Genomic DNA, 15,631 nt, shown 5'->3' with positions numbered 1-15,631 from the left:
CTTAGCAAGTGAAAGGGTCTGAACTCGGTCTTTGGCCTGGCCCTGCCAGGGTCTTCAAGGCCTGGGGCCCAGCCATAAGTCTGCGACTCTGCCCCCAGAAGCCCCTCCTAGCTGAAGCAGGCAGGTGGGACTCAAAGGTCCCCAGTGCAGGCCAGGCTAGGCCAGCTCCCACGAGAGCAGCATGCCCACCCCAGCACTGCATAGCCAAGAGCAGCTCAAGCTGCCCAGCCCAGTCAACTCTGGCTCCGCTCCCTGGTTGGGTAGGAGGGACGCTGTAGCCTTGGAGCTTTCTGAGCACTTCATAACCACTGCAGGGTGGGCTCCTTGGCCCCTCCTCAGCTCCAAAGCCATCCCCGCTTCCCACCACATCTGGAGCAAGGAGCCACAGAGCAAAAACACAAAAAGGGAAGAGGTCTCCCCCAAGCCCAGAGGCCGAGCCGGGCCCTGAAAGGAGAGGCGCCTTCACCTTCCTTCACAGAAAGCCACACCATTCAGAGCCTGGCACCCTCAGCCACTTTATTTCTCAACAAGTGAGGGTCAGCACCCACGGTCCAGGGCATCTGAGAGCGTGAAATCCACAGTGACATCTCCAGTGTGGGGGTGGAACTCCACGGTGTAGGTGATGGTCTGGGGGCCACCTGGTGGCACTCTGGGGTCTAGTGTGGTGTTGAAGAAGTACACAGCCTGCTTGCAGTGGGGGTTCCAGCAACAGTACCCCTGCAGGGGAAGCAGCAAGAAGGCGGTGAGGGCTTCTGACACCCCAGCACCCTCCTGGCCAGCCTCCAGCCCAGGCAGCTCATGGTGGGAAGCTGCTGTTCAGGGCCGGGTGACCTGGGGCCACTGAGGAGTTATCATCTGGCTGAACATGCCAGGAACACCTGGAGCGCAGGCAGGTGGCACGGCGGCACCTGCTCTCAGGGCCGGCCCACTCTGGGACCCGCGCACACAGCACTACCTTGTCCTCCGCAGGCTTCAGGAGGCCGGTGCTGACCGTGCTGTCCGGGGTCAGGTGGTATTCCATCCACAGGACGGCTCCGTGGCTCCTCCCAGGCCTGGGGGTGAGGGTGGGATGCGGGGTGGGAACGTTGGGCCAAAAACAAACAGCTGCACGAGAGACTGGCTAAGCATGGTCATGGCTCCCCTCTGCTTTTCAGAAACCTCTCGTCTCTTCCACTTCCATCCTGCCCAGTGAGGAGGCTCCTAACACTCCAACTGACTAAGGCAACTCAGTAAAATGCTGAGCAAGAAGAGCCACAACCCAAAGCTCCCACTCACTCCCCACAGCCTGGCCAAATACTCAAGAGTAACCCTGGGGCAGGGCCAGCTTGCTGCGGGACCAGCCTCCTCGGCCTGAGGTCACAGAAAGGTTTGGCTCAGAAGGCTCAGAGAGGAGTCCAGGCATCAAAGTCTAGAAGAGCTCTCCCAGATACTCTGGATGGCAGGCACAGATGGGCAACTGTCCTGCCTCCCCCTTGTCACAGGAGCCCAAAGGGGTTCTGGGCTCACGGCCTCCACCCAGTTAGAAGAAAGTTTTTCCTCTGGGAAGAAGCCACCCCTCCCCATGAAGGGAGCTAGGGCTGGAGCTGGATGGGCCTGACCGTGCATCACAACGACAGCCCCTACCAATTCCTAACCTGCTTTAATTCCCAGGAGAGTTCAGGAATATGATCCACTGGGTAACCATAGCAACCAAATTCACATTTCTCTGCAGCTGTGTGTAACATGCTGCTTAGCTCAAAGGGAGCCTCAGATGTGGGAGGATCTGAGAGAGCCCACTCTGGCTCGCCCTCCCCACCCAGAAGCTGTGGGGACCCACTATACACTCAGGGCCACTTCAGGAGGGGCAAGGCTGAGACAAGGACAGCCATCCCACCCACATGAAAGTGGCCAAAGTAAGTGCTTAGCCACTCGGGCAATAACTATGAGAAAACAACCCTGCCACTTCCCCCACTGCCCCCACCTTGGAGACCACGCTCACCTCTTCAGCTCGATGGCACCCTCAGCACAGACAGCCTGCAGGGGGACCGGCTGCCGAAAATCAAAGGTCAGGATCTGCTGGGGCTCGGAGCGGCTGCGGCATGGGTACTCCCACAGTGGGTGGGGCTCGGCCTCCTTGCTCTCCCTGAAGTCGAGGGCGTGCTGAGAAGGGAAGAGGAGGTAGGGGTGTGCAGAGACAGAGCCGGGCGACCAGGGAACAAGGCCATGTCCTTGGCTCCAGGGTTTATCTATGCCAGTGGCCCCTAACCTCCATGGCCCTGGTCCCTCAGGGTAATTGCCATAGTCACGTGGGGCAGTGGGTCCTCACAAAAGACCACAGGTGCCTAGCCAGACCAGCTGGCTTCTGTTCCTGCCACCATTCACAAGCCATTTCCTCAGTAAGTCACTCTAAGCTTCATTATCTCCCTTTTAAAACTGGATGACTGGGAATTCCCTGGTGGCGCGGCGGTTAAGAATCTGCCTGCCAATGCAGGGTTCGATTCCTGGTCCGGGAAGACCCCACATGCCGCAGAGCAACTAAGCCCATGTGCCACAACTACTGAGCCTGCGCTCCAGAGCCACCAAGCCACAACTACTGAGCCCGCGAGCCACAACTACTAAAACCCGCATGCCTAGAGCGCATGCTCCACAACAAGAGAAGCCACTGCAATGAGAAGCCCGCGCACCGCAACGAAGAGTAGCCTTCCGCTCACCGCAGCTAGAGAAAGCCCACGTGCAGCAACGAAGACCCAACCCAGCCAAAATAAATAAAGTAAAATACAATAAAATAAAATATAAAACTGGATGACACTGCGCATCTCACGAGCTACCTTGAAGACCAACTGTCTATTGATGAAAATACCTGTCATTTGGACACTTGCCCATTCAGTGACCCTTTCTGAGCACTACAGCTGCCAGATCACCCCCATACAAGGCTCCCAGTCTAGATGGAGACAACTGGAAGACAAGCGAACACAGTGCCTGGGGGACACTGAGAACAGGGCTGGGCAGGAGAGCTGCCCGGACGGGTGATCTCTAGGCTGCCTCTTGAAGGTTACACAGAAGTTGGCAGCAAAGAGGAGAGTGGACAAAGCCCAGCAGGGAAAGGGTGAAGAGCAGTGCAGAGCGGGCCGAACAGTGCGGGGTGACTGCTGGGGTGGGAGTAAGGGCTCAGGGAGCCTTACAGGGTTTTCCTGCAGAAGACAGACAGGGCCAGACTTCGGATCTACAGATTCACCTGGGCTCCCTGCGGAGGAAGGCTGACTGGGAGAGGCAGGAGGGTGCATGGTCAGACAACGAGAGATCAAAGTGCCCCAGACCAGACCAGCAGCAGCGGGGGAAGAAAACTGGCTCACAAAGGACCTGATGGTTATGGAACCCAACAACCAACTGCAAGGGAAGGTGAAGACTTGTCTGGGAGGTTGCTGGGGCCCTGAGCCCAGCAGGCAGGTATGAAGCGGCAGCAGGTCTAGGACAGGAGCACTGGAAGGGGCCAGGCTCAGGGAGGGGAAAGAGAAGATGGATTCTGGAAGCATCAGGTCACAATGCTTGAAGTCATCTCGGTGGAGAATCCACAGCTCTTAGCTATTTGGTCTGAGCTCAGGAGAGATGCAGACACTGGCCAGCAAAGAGAGAAGATGGGGACAGCTATGGGGGTCTGGGCAGGGGCCTGGGGGAGACCTAGAACACAGGACACATTAGGGGATGAGAAGAGGGGAGGAATCCAGGAAGGAGCCTGAGAAGTGGCCAGGGGGAGCCCGGGTGTGCAGTGGTTTCTAGAAGAATCGAACAGTCAGTGGTATGCTGTGAAGAGGCAGGTAAGATGGAAACTGAAAATGTCCACTGGATTTATTTACTTAAAATATGTTTACACAAGTAATCCACAATCACTGTAGAAAAACTGTAAACAGAAAGATAAGCAAAATGAGGAAAATATTAACCACTTCCTAATCACACAACTAACATTTTGGTGTCCACTGCTCCACCCCTTTTTCTCTGCATGTGCAAATTTTTTTCTAATTAAAAAGAAATTGGGGCAACTTCCCTGGTGGCACACTGGTTAAGAATCAGCCTGCCAACGCAGGGGACATGGGTTCAAGCCCTGGTCTGGGAAGATCCCACAGGCCGCAGAGCAACTAAGCCTGTGCGCCACAACTACTGAGCCTGCGCTCTAGAGCCCGCGCTCCAGAGCCCGCGAGCCACAACTACTGAGCCCACATGCCACAACTACTGAAGCCCACGCGCCTAGAGCCTGTGCTCCGCAATAAGAGAAGCGACCGCAACGAGAAGCCCGTGCACTGCAACGAAGAGTCGCCCCCGCTCGCCACAACTAGAGAAAGCCCGTGTGCAGCAACGAAGACCCAACACAGCCAAAAATAAATAAATAAATTTATATTATTAAAAAAATATTAATATTGTACACAATTTTTAAAGGTTACTTTCCATTTATAGTTATTACACGTGTGAATTTTCTTAATACATAAAAATGGGATGGTGCTCCCTGCCCTGCCCATGACTCTTCACATCCATCCTGGCTGAGCCAAATATCGCTGGCACTTTCATGACTGCTCTGGGTTCTGGGAGATGGAGACCCTGGTGGCTGACTCGATCCCCTACTGATGTACAAATAACCCTGCAGGACCTTCCTTGCACATCCCACCCCCCTCCATGCTCTAGCACTTTCCCCTGGAATGGAGTCCCCAAAATGAAAATAGCTGGCTCAGAAGGTTGCCAAAATTGCCTTCTAGAGAAACCGTCCGAAAAGAGAACAAGCTGCTGACACTGGCAGGAATGGTTCCAGTGGCCTGGTGGTGGACAGGCCCCAACCCAAAATTCTGATTCAGGGGTTACAGCCCAGGGGCTAGAATGGCCTAATACCAGCCAGACTTGGAGACCCAATGGCTCTCAGGTTCATGCTCATGGTGAACCAAGTAGAACGGATACACCTGCCCTCGCTGCCCCCAACAGAGGAGCTCTCTGCGTGCTGCCTGCACTGCCCAACCCAGGTCCCTCCATGGAAGCCACACGTCCCCATCAGAAGCCTGTGGCCATGTGGAGTGGGTGGGTGGGACACTGTGGGTAGGAGCTGTGGCCCTGCCTACCTTAATCATATCATCCATGATGTGCACATTGAAGCCTTCACAGTCACCACAGGGGCTCCGGATCCTCCACAGGTCCTGTAAGGAAGACACAGCCTTACTGACACCCACCCAGCCAGGGCACACCAACATCCGCACTCACCCAATGGGGGCAGGTGGGCAGGCGGGCAGGCACACCAAGGGCTCTGTGGGACAGCACAGAGATGTCCACGCCCACCCAGGCACACGGAAGTGTGGTGACAAGAGCAGGAAGGGTAAGTGAGGTCAGGCTGGGGGGCTGCCCCAGGTCCAAACCTGAGGCACGTCTTGCTGCTCCCGCAGGCGTGGAAGAAATGCCCACAGTTGAATGGGCCCAGAGACACCAAAGTCCCAGGATGGTTCCTCAAACCTGTAAAGCCCCCCATGATCCCAAGCCCTCTCCTATGAGGGACAATCGGCCAGAGCTACCAGGATAGTGTCTCTCCCTCCTTGTCCATCCTGAACACCGGTTCATTGGGAAGAGCTCTATCAACCAGTTCTCGAGGCTCTACGCCTATAAAGAGAGCGTGAGGACAGGATCCCCGGAGGGGACCAGAGGTGCACTCTGGCCAGTCAACGTTGCATTCTCTGTCTCTTGGACATATGCCTAGGAACAGTGTCATTCTCCACATTCCCTCTTTGGCCATGAAAACCAGAATTTACATGGAATCTGATCAAGTGAATAAAAAACACAAAAGAAATGCCCAGAAAATTAAGTGATGGAACCACTAAGCTACCAATGGATAAAGCCGTTCTTATCAGAGAAATATCAAATGACATTCACGCTACATTTCAGGTTAAAAGCATTTCAAAATCCTTTTAATAAAAAATGCCTTTCCCAAAATGACTTTGTGACTGTGGTTCTGCTTTGATGAGAAAATTAAAATGAAGGTTTTCAATTTTTCTCGCATAAAGAAGCTGACTCGCCCATCTCAAAATGCTTTTAACAACGGGAGCCTCAGCTCTCTTTTTTTTTTTGCCAGAACAGTCACTTTATTAACAGGAAGGGGGGGCCAGGCCTCTCGGCCCAGCGTGGCGCGGGCTGTGTGTGAGGTATGGTAACAGAATTGGAGCCTCAGCTCTTAATGAGAGCAGAGCAAGCTGAACAGCTTATCTTCTGAAACTCTTAATTTATATTTTAAAATTATTCTGATAAGCCATAATTGTAAAATGACAACACACAGCCATTTCCATTTCATGTGCCAAATTACTTCATTTTTACAAAGGCAAGCCTCTTCTATTCAGTCCTGCAGTGTGATGACACAGAAAAACAGAGGCCCAAACTATTAAGACCCTAGTTGCTCCATCTGCATCCAAAGTCTTTACAAGAAAACAAGGTCCCCCCCATCCCCCGCCCGAAAACTTCTGGGTGGCCTACCCTGAACTCCACGACCATCATGTGCAGCGAGGCAGCCTGGGGCATCACCACAGCGCCAGGCGCCAGGTGCCTGTCCACAGCAGTCCGTACATACCAGAAGTACAGGTTGTGCCACGGAAGCAGGCTGGTGGTGAAGAACGGCTCACCCAGGAGGAGAGAAACCTGGCGATCAGAGCAAGAAGCAGGACCAGGGCGTCAGAAGGATTCGGCTGAGGAGTAAAGGACAGGTTACAAGTTTCACAGGCACGTTCGTTCATTCATTCACTCACCCACTTGGTCAGTCAGTCAACAAGCATGTCAAGGTCTGCACCTGCCCTTGAGGATACAAAGATGAGAAACAGACATGAGCCCTGCCCTCAGGAGTGCAGAGTGGAAGGGGCAGCAGACAAGGCTGGGGGCCGTCCTCAGAGAGTGCAGTAAGCTCTGACAGAAGCAAGGAAGGGGCTCGTGGAGAGACTCTAGAGGTAAGAGCATAGGGAAGGGCTTCCAGGATGGCATCCTGTAAACCCTACTCAAAGCCTTATCATGACAATTTATTATCAGCGCTAGTCTGTCTCCTTCACCAGGCTCGGAGACCACAGAAGTAGGGACAGAGAAGTGGCAGCACAGTATTCCCAGCACAGCACCTGGCCCAGAGCAGATGGTCAGTGAAGGTTTGCTGATTAGATGAATAAATGCATGAACAGGAGACAGAAAAGCAAAGGAGTAGGGATTACAGGCAGAGGGATGGGCAGAAGCAAAAGCAGGGGTGTGAAATAGAGAAAGGCCCTTTTGGGAGCTTGTCAGACGAGCAGGTGGGGTAGGACAGTAAAGAAAGGGTGAGGCCACAGAGGTAGAGAGAAGCCAGGTCACCAAAGGCAGCTGATGACAGGTAAAGGGGACTGGACTCTGCCCTGGAGGCAAGAGGGGATCACGAAAAGCTTTAATCAGGGTTTAGTATGAGAAGGAATGTGCTTTAGAAAGATCCCTCAGGAGTTCCCTGGTGGCCTAGTGGTTAGGATTCTGGGCTTTCACTGCTGTGGCCCGCGTTCAATCCCTGACTGGGGAACTGAGAGATCCCACAAGCCACACAGTGTGGCAAAAAAAAAAAAGAAAGAAAGATCCCCAAAGTATGTAGGAAGTAGGGAGGCTACCTGCAGGTGGAGCTGGGGACAGGACATGACTTGGGCGAGCACTGCTATAGTCCAGGCAAGGAGTGGGGAGTCTGTGTCAAAGGGAGGAGAACCAGACAGCAGATGCTGAGGAGCCAGACTACCCAGGGCTGGGCCCAAGCAGACAGGCATCAAGGACAGGACCAGTCCAAGATGACACATGGGTTCCTAGTTGAGATGACAGAGATGCAGAAGGAAACAACGAAAACAGAAAGGGGTTGGCCCTGTGTATTCCCTGCTCCCCCAACACTGAGGCAAGAATGCCCACTCTCACCACTTCTACTCAACAGTGACCTGGAGTCTAGCCAGTGCACCACATCAATGGCTTTCAGAATTTAAATTTTCTTTCTTTCTCTTTTTTTTTTGGGCCGTGCCGTGCGGCTTGTGGGATCTTAGTTCCCCAACCAGGGACTGAACTCATGCCCCCTGCAGTGGAAGCGTGGAGTCCTAACCATTGGACCGCCAGGGAATTCCCTAAATATCTTTTTAATCCTCATCTATAAGGGAAAGAAAGAGCAACTTGTACACGAATGATCAGAGCAGCATCCTTCATGGTAGCCAAAAAGGAGAAACCACCCAAATGTCCATAAACTGTCCATCAATATGGATAAATAAACGTCCATCAGTATGGACAAATAAAATGTGGTACAGCCATACGGTGGAGTATTATTCAGCAGCAAAAATAAATGAAGTATTGATATATGCTGTAACATGAATGAACTTTGAAAGAAGCCACCTACGAAGGACTATACGTAGCATGATTCCATTTATATGAAATGTCCAGAATTGGCACATCCATACAGAAGGAAAACAGGCTAGTGTCTGCCTAGGGCTGGGAGGCTGGGGATAAATAGGGAGTGACTGCTAATGGGCAAGGAGTTTCTTTCTGGGTGATGAAAATGTTCTAAAATTGATTGTGGTGATGGCTGCATAATCTTATGAATATACTAAATCACTGAACCGTACACTTTAAATTTCTTTGCTGTATGAACCATATCTCAGAAAGAAAGCTGTTCTTAAAAAAAAGGCATGGGAGGAAAACAGGCAAAAGGCTTAAATAGATATTTCACTAAACAAGATATAGAATAGCTTATAAGCACATGAAAAGGTGTTCAACATTATTAGGCAAACACAACTCAAAACTACGAGACATCACCACACACCTACTAAAGTGGCTATACTAAAAAAAAAAAAAAAAAAAAAAAAAGAGGGATTCCCTGGTGGCGCAGTGGTTGAGAGTCCGCCTGCTGATGCAGGGGACACGGGTTCGTGCTCTGGTCCGGGAAGATCCCACATGCCGCGGGGAAGCTAGGCCCGTGAGCCATGGCCGCTGAGCCTGTGCTCCACAATGGGAGAGGCCACAACAGTGAGAGGCCCACGTACCGCAAAAAAAAAAAAAAAAAAAAAAAGAGACAATACGAAGTGTTGGTAAAGATATGGAGAAACTGGAACCCTCATACATTACTGGTTGGGATATAAAATGGTATACCCGCTTTGGATAACAGTTTAATAGTTTATTTAAAAGTTAAACAGTGAATTCCACTGCGGTCCAGTGGTTAGGACTCGGCACTTTCACTGCTGAGGGCCCAGGTTCAATCCCTGGTCAGGGAACTAATATCCCACAAGCCATATGGCACAGCAAAAAAAAAAAAAAAAAAAAAAGTTAAACAAAAATATCACACAACCCAGCAATTCCAAGCCTAGGTATCTAAGGGAACCGAAAACACAAACCCTCACAAAGACTTAACATACCCATGCTCACAGTAGCATTATTCATAATAGTCAAAAACTGGAAACAATCCAAATGTCCACCAACAAGTGAATGGGTAAACCAAATATCACACAGTCATACACTGGAACACTACTTAGCATTGAAAAGGAACAAAATACTGACACATTCTACAACACCGATGAACCTTTCAGCCATGAACAGTGAAATAAGCCCGACACAAAAGACCACATATTGTATTATTCCACTCACACGAAATGCCAAGAAAAGGCAAAGTTACAGAGAGAGAAACCACATCAGCGGCTGCCTGGGGCTAGGGGCTAGGTGATGGAAGTTCTAAAACCAGACAGTGTGACAGTTATATAATTCTCTATATTTACTAAAAAATCTTCAAATTGTACACTTGGAATGGGTTAATTTTATGGTATGTCAATTATATCTCAATAAAGGGGTTAAAAAAAATGTTGGCAAGAAAGATGACAGGTTCCAGCTTGAAGGGCCTGTGGGATATGTGAGATTTGAAGACCCGGCTTGGACACCCACGATTCCCACATGGGAAGGGATGTGATGGTCTTGAGAGGAGATGCAACGGAAGAGGAGAGGACAGACAAGAAGAGAGCACCAAGGACACCTGCAGGGAAGGATCAAGTGAAGGAAGAGAGACCGATGAAGGGCTGAGAAGGAGCAGCCAGAAAGAGAAGAGGAAACCCTGGAAAGGCAGCCTCTTAAGGGCCTAAAGAGAAGTATGTTGAGGAGGGAGAGGCCCCTGTTGTGAGGGTGCAGGAGGCCAGCGAGATGAAGCGACAAGGAGACCATGTCTAGTAGCTAAGGTTACTGAGGGCCGGGAGCAGTTTCGGAGGCACACGGGGGACTGAGGAACAGATGGGAGGCGGAAGCGTGCACAGCAGTGCTGTGAAGGGAAAAGGGAGGGGACACGATGTGCCGAAGTCGCTCTTAGCAGAGCTCGTCTGCCGTTGCTGAAGGAGCAGCCATGAGCCACTTGAGAGCTGTGCAAGTATTTGCTCAGCAGGCATCTCTGCAAACCTCACCACACCCTCAACAGCGGCGAGTCCTTAGCTGGTGAGTGACTGGGGGACACACAGTGAGGTCCGGAGAAGGGGGCAGTCAGGTTGTCTCAGAGCCGTGCTGTCCAGAGCAAACGCAGAGCACTCACTACTTACCTTTTTACCCTCCAAGTCTGCAGGTGTTAATAATTCAGGCCGTTTCTCTATTATATTAATTTTATCTTCCAAGTGGTTAGCCTTGAAGATCTTAGAGAGAAAACAAAACTATTGTTTTTGTCCAGAAAAAGAACATCTCAGTTCCTTTATCTGTGTGCAGTTCTCTGGCCAAACAGTTCTGGAGCACCACTTTCAGCTGCTTTGCAGAACTTCTCCCATCCAAAGGCCTCCTACAGACCTCAGATGAGATCAGGAGCAAAATGTCATAAGAGCAAAAGAAATTTCTCTTGCAGGCACATTGGCAAGACTTAGCTGTAGGCTTGTAGTTCTGGTGGAGGTAGGTTATCCTTCAGAGAGGGAATCACAGGCCAGGAGGAGAAACACTGTCACAGAACCAACCAGTCAGGTCAGTTTGTGAGCAGTGACTCCGTGGGCGCTGGTGCCCCAGAAACAAATCTCAAATTCATTTCTATCACCACAAAGACTTTAGTTTTTTTCATTTTATGTGAAGTGAGGAGAGAAGCCTAAACATCTTCAGCCACAACAAACACAGTAGAGCCTAAACGCTCACTGCTATTCAACGACAGCCCCAGAAGACTTCCAGGCCAGCTCTCGACTCAGGAGTCACAGAACTTCACTGGCAGCTCCTACTTCTCCCAGTTCCCTTGGTACCAGCACTGCTTCAAAGCGATCAATCCCAGACTCAGGAAGGCAGCCCCCACAGGTCCCCTCATTATTTCAGTAACAACAATTATCACTTACTTTTTTCATCAGTCTATGAGAAGCTGCTGAATTCTCTATCGTAAATACCTGAAAAGGATACCATGCTATTAGTTGTAGGAGGTGCACTTAACAGAGAAAGAAAACAAAGATTAAAATGCAACTCCAAGGCAGAGGACAACATCTAACTAACTCTACCTGTGCTCATTATCCCCCTGGGACAGTACAACATTCTGCGCTGAGCCTAGCGAGGTGGCAGACTCAGACTCGGGAGCTGTGGCGATGGGGCAACAGCTATAGCCTGACTCCTGCCCGCACACGAGGCAACAACCCCTTAGCCACCAACACAAGCACGCCTGCCACATATGTGGCAGCTGCACTTGAAAGAGCTTTAGCCACAAAACCATGTACCCAGACCACATGACACCCAAACTCAAGAGCGGCCGTCAGGAACCTGATAGAAGGCACATGTCCAGTACCTGCTCTGCCCCAAGGTGATGGGCCAGTATGGAGAGCAGACTGCCATCACTGATGCACAGGCAGACACTGTCCGGCTTAAGCACCTGCAGAAAAGAACAACCTCAGCACAGATTTTCTTACAATGTCAAGAAATTCCTGTTGACAAACTGACAGGAACATTTCCCATCTGACCCCCTACCTCACTCTGTGATTACTCAATCTTGATTTCCTTCTCACTCCATCCCCTACACAGCCCGGCTGGATCTTCCTATGCCCTAACACCAGTCATACCTGCCTCCCAGGCCCAGGTGGTAACCAGCCCCCCACTCCAACACAGCCACCTCCCTCACCTCTCCCCACCATCAGGAAAGACTGTCCTCAAGCCATCCTAGAAGGCCCAGCTGAAGGGCTGCCCTGTTTATCAGAGGCAACCTCCCAATCCACAACCACAGGCCTCTTCCCTACCTGGTCACAGCACAGAAAGCTGTAGGCATGTCAAATGACTCCCCAAAGCAGGAATGCCTTTATAGGTCAACAGACTCCTCTGAGAGAAACTTAGGATGGTTGGGACCCTCCCTCCCCCCAAAAATGCAAGCATATGCATACGTGCACATATATTTTTCTGCATATGACTCCAAGGGGTCCAGAGACCCCCGTCCAAACCTTGTGTGTGGTCCCCAGGCTGAGAGACCCCTTCTACAGGTAGCAGGGAGCAAAGGTCTTTCAGGAGAGTTACATGACAAAATTTACATTCTAGAAAATTTTAGAAAGGAAGTAGGAGATGAGAGGAATAATGGGGTGGCTGAATCCACAAGGATCACGCAAAGGAATTGCTGGTGACCATAAAGGCAAAGTGTCCAGAGGTAAGGCAGGGGCCAGGGAGAGGCTCCCATAGAAGAGCAGAGAACAAGCCCTCAGGTAGTCCAGAAACAAGCTCCCTGGCCTCTGCCCAAATGCCCGCCCAGAAGGAGCCAGCTGAAGCCACTCATGGACAGAGAAGGGAGCACAGAAAACAAAACCAGCTAATCATAAGTGAGCAATGAGCTCGATTGGGTCCATGGGACAAACCTCTCCTGGCCTACAACCACCTAAGGGGCTGGACACTTACCGTCCTCAGGGCCTGGACGTATTGATCAGTTCTGTTCTGATCATTGATCTCTCCAAACCGAGGCCGGTTCCAGAGCAGGTGAGCCTGGCAGTCACACACAGGGCGTGCTGGGTGGGCTCTCCCATCCTTTTCGGGGCTGGGCCAGGAAATGAACAGACACAGGGTGATGACCTGCTAGGCACCAGCGAGCATGAAGGCACGGCACAGGGACCTGCCCCAGGGAAATCGAGATGGAGAGGGGACACACGCATGGTCCTCTAGGGGGCATGAGTCTAGGCACTGGCTGTGGAGTGGGCGTTAGAGGTCGGAGGGCCCTCCAATTCAAGGCTTCTCATATATATCTGCTCCAAATGGGGGTCCTGCCACTGGGGCAGCCTCTTCAGAGTACACACAAACAGGCATTGAAATACCCAGTCACAAACTTTCGCTCTTATTCTGTTCAGATACAAATGTGCCCACTCAAACCTCTACAGGGTCTGTACAGGGAATTTATACAAAGGCACAGTGTCACAAGCCTAATGTCCCACCCAGTGAGGCTTGGGGCACACCTGGTCCTCTGGAGGCTGTACCACACACAGTAGTCGTCGTGGTGGGCTACCAGGCAGAGGGCTGAGCCCTGGACAACAGGCTCCTCTTCTGGCAGGAAGTACACACACTGCATCCAGTGGTCCCGCCACTGAAACAGGAAGAGAATCAGCTATCACCAAGCTGCAACAAGAGCAATGCATCTAATCCGGGGGCCAAAACCCAATTCAAAAATCAATTTGCAGGGAAACCACTGTGTGGACTATAGATAGCTACTATGGCCAAAGAGATAAAGAAGAAAATCCTCAAGTCAGAGAGGCTAAAGGTTCAAAATCTTGCTGGAACACTGCTGGCTTCAGAAGGATAGAATGTGGCCTAGGGCAGTGGTCTTCAAGGTGGGCTCAGGGGAGGGGACTCCAGCCTCTGCCGCGCGTGTGTGTGTGTGTGTGTGTGTGTGTGTGTGTGTGTGTGAGTGTGACCGTGACTAGAAGGAACCTTCTGCCAAAATGTGTACTTGATTGCAAGTATCTCCCCTCCAGTAAAATCATACCTATACTGACCTCCTGCCCCCACCCACACCTCTTCAGAGTAGCTCCTCAGAGCTGAGAGGCTGTCTCCCAGGCTACAGTCCTCATCTGACTTCAAATAAAGTTAAGTCACAACTCTCACACTGTGTTGTTTTTTTTTTTCAGTCAACACATTCTATCCTACCTGATCTTGAACTTAAAGACAGGTGAATAACATTCCCATCTATCTAAGATGTCTATTTGAATGTAAAAGCTAGAAAATTAAAATCTAACCAGATACATTCTGGAAAAAATAAACACTAACAAGGAGGAAAAAAAGATCCTCTAAAACCTGTTATTCATTCTTTACTGTGCCTCCCTGACCCCTCCCGGTCTCCCACAGTGCTTCCCTGTCACCATGTCCCTCCCACACACCAGCCTCTCAGGTCCTAATGCTAAAGAGCTATGATAGCCAGAATCCACTGTCTGAGGCTGATCAAAAGCAGTTTAATGAAGTCATGAGGGAGATTCATTAGCAGCTCTTCAAATTCGAAACAGTCCAAAAGTCACCACTGGTAGAGGAAGGACACAAGCCCCACAGTCAGGACACCTGGGGACAAGCACCCACCAAGGCTGCCAACACCTGAGGCCCTGCTCCCCTCATCAGCCCGGCTTTGTGTGGTTACCCAGCATGTCTTATATGAGGATTCAAGGAGAAAATACACATAGAAGCACTTTGAAGATATACAAATGAGAAGTATTTACATTTTAATGAAATTCTTATGCTAATTTTGCAATTACCACACTCCTAGAGGGGAAGAAAGCAGCCCAGTGCCAACCTCAATTCTGTTGGAGAATTCTGACCTCCCCCCCACACCACACCCCACCACACACACACCACACACGCCCCCCTCCCCACGCAGATCACACACCACACACACACACCCCACACCCCACACCCCACACACGCTCTCAGCCTACGGAGGACTGAGGCTATGCAGAGTGGAGCCGGGGCAGCTCAAGGGCCCAGGAGGACTGACCGAAATCGCACAGCAGTCATGACCCTTTGGCCTAAGCAGTAACTCAGGGAGCAGGATGAGATGCTAAGGCCTTCCCTGAAGTCACCATGTATACACCCAGAACCAGCAGCTGAGCAATCAAAGCCAAGCCAGTGCCCAGCAAGTGGGAACAGGAAGTCAGAACACACAGAGGACAGTGCCCAAGGCCTCCCAGGTGGAGGGAACATTTGATTCCTTGGTCCTGAAGCATCTTTCCCACTTTCTTCCCTTGTGTTTGTGTACAGAGGGGTAGATAATACATGCACATGAGAGAAAACTCAAAAGATATAAAAGGGTCATGGAGTGAAAAGTAAGTTTCCTTTCCACCCCTAACCTCCAGCTCCCTTCCCAGAAGCAACCATTTTTACCAATTTCTGTGAATTCTTCCCAAGATACCCTTGCATACATGCACCACACATAAAGGCTGATAAACACATATATTCTTATTTTTAATAACGCCAACGCTGGCACAGCACACACTGTTCTGTGCCTCTCGTTGTTTCGCTTGATCTGTCCTTGAGACTGTTCCACATCAGTGCAGAGACAGCCACCTTACCCTCTGCGTGGATGCAGGAAAATGGACTTGGCCAGTCCCTGCTGGTGGCCTCTAGGTTGTTCCAGTCTTTTCTATTTAATCAGGGCTGCAGTGAGTATCCTGGCACACACATCATTCTACACGTATGCAGCTCCATCCAGAGCCTAAATGCCTAGAAGGGGCGTCAT

General features: G+C 50.9%; 1 protein-coding gene across 4 annotated transcripts in view; it reads right to left on the bottom strand.

Moving 5' to 3' along the window:
- Positions 1–345: 345 nt before the first annotated feature.
- PRMT7 (protein arginine methyltransferase 7) overlaps positions 346–15,631 on the bottom strand; it is a 49,219-nt gene continuing 33,933 nt past the window's right edge. For 3 of the 4 annotated variants that reach the window (XM_059999657.1, XM_059999656.1, XM_059999658.1), the window contains exons 9-18: positions 13,368–13,495; positions 12,820–12,955; positions 11,732–11,815; positions 11,295–11,342; positions 10,533–10,622; positions 6,472–6,633; positions 5,079–5,153; positions 1,979–2,139; positions 956–1,052; positions 346–717 (exon numbers count right to left, since the gene is read on the bottom strand). In XM_059999657.1, the coding sequence (XP_059855640.1) occupies positions 538–717; positions 956–1,052; positions 1,979–2,139; positions 5,079–5,153; positions 6,472–6,633; positions 10,533–10,622; positions 11,295–11,342; positions 11,732–11,815; positions 12,820–12,955; positions 13,368–13,495 (1,161 nt within the window). In that variant the 3' untranslated portion in view covers positions 346–537. The remainder of the gene's footprint in view (positions 718–955; positions 1,053–1,978; positions 2,140–5,078; positions 5,154–6,471; positions 6,634–10,532; positions 10,623–11,294; positions 11,343–11,731; positions 11,816–12,819; positions 12,956–13,367; positions 13,496–15,631) is intronic. The other variant, XM_059999655.1, reaches the window with a different exon arrangement.

The sequence above is a fragment of the Delphinus delphis genome, chromosome 20 (assembly GCF_949987515.2).
Source record: "Delphinus delphis chromosome 20, mDelDel1.2, whole genome shotgun sequence".
In the NCBI taxonomy this organism is placed as follows: domain Eukaryota; kingdom Metazoa; phylum Chordata; class Mammalia; order Artiodactyla; family Delphinidae; genus Delphinus; species Delphinus delphis.
This window is presented reverse-complemented; position numbering and strand designations above follow the sequence as displayed.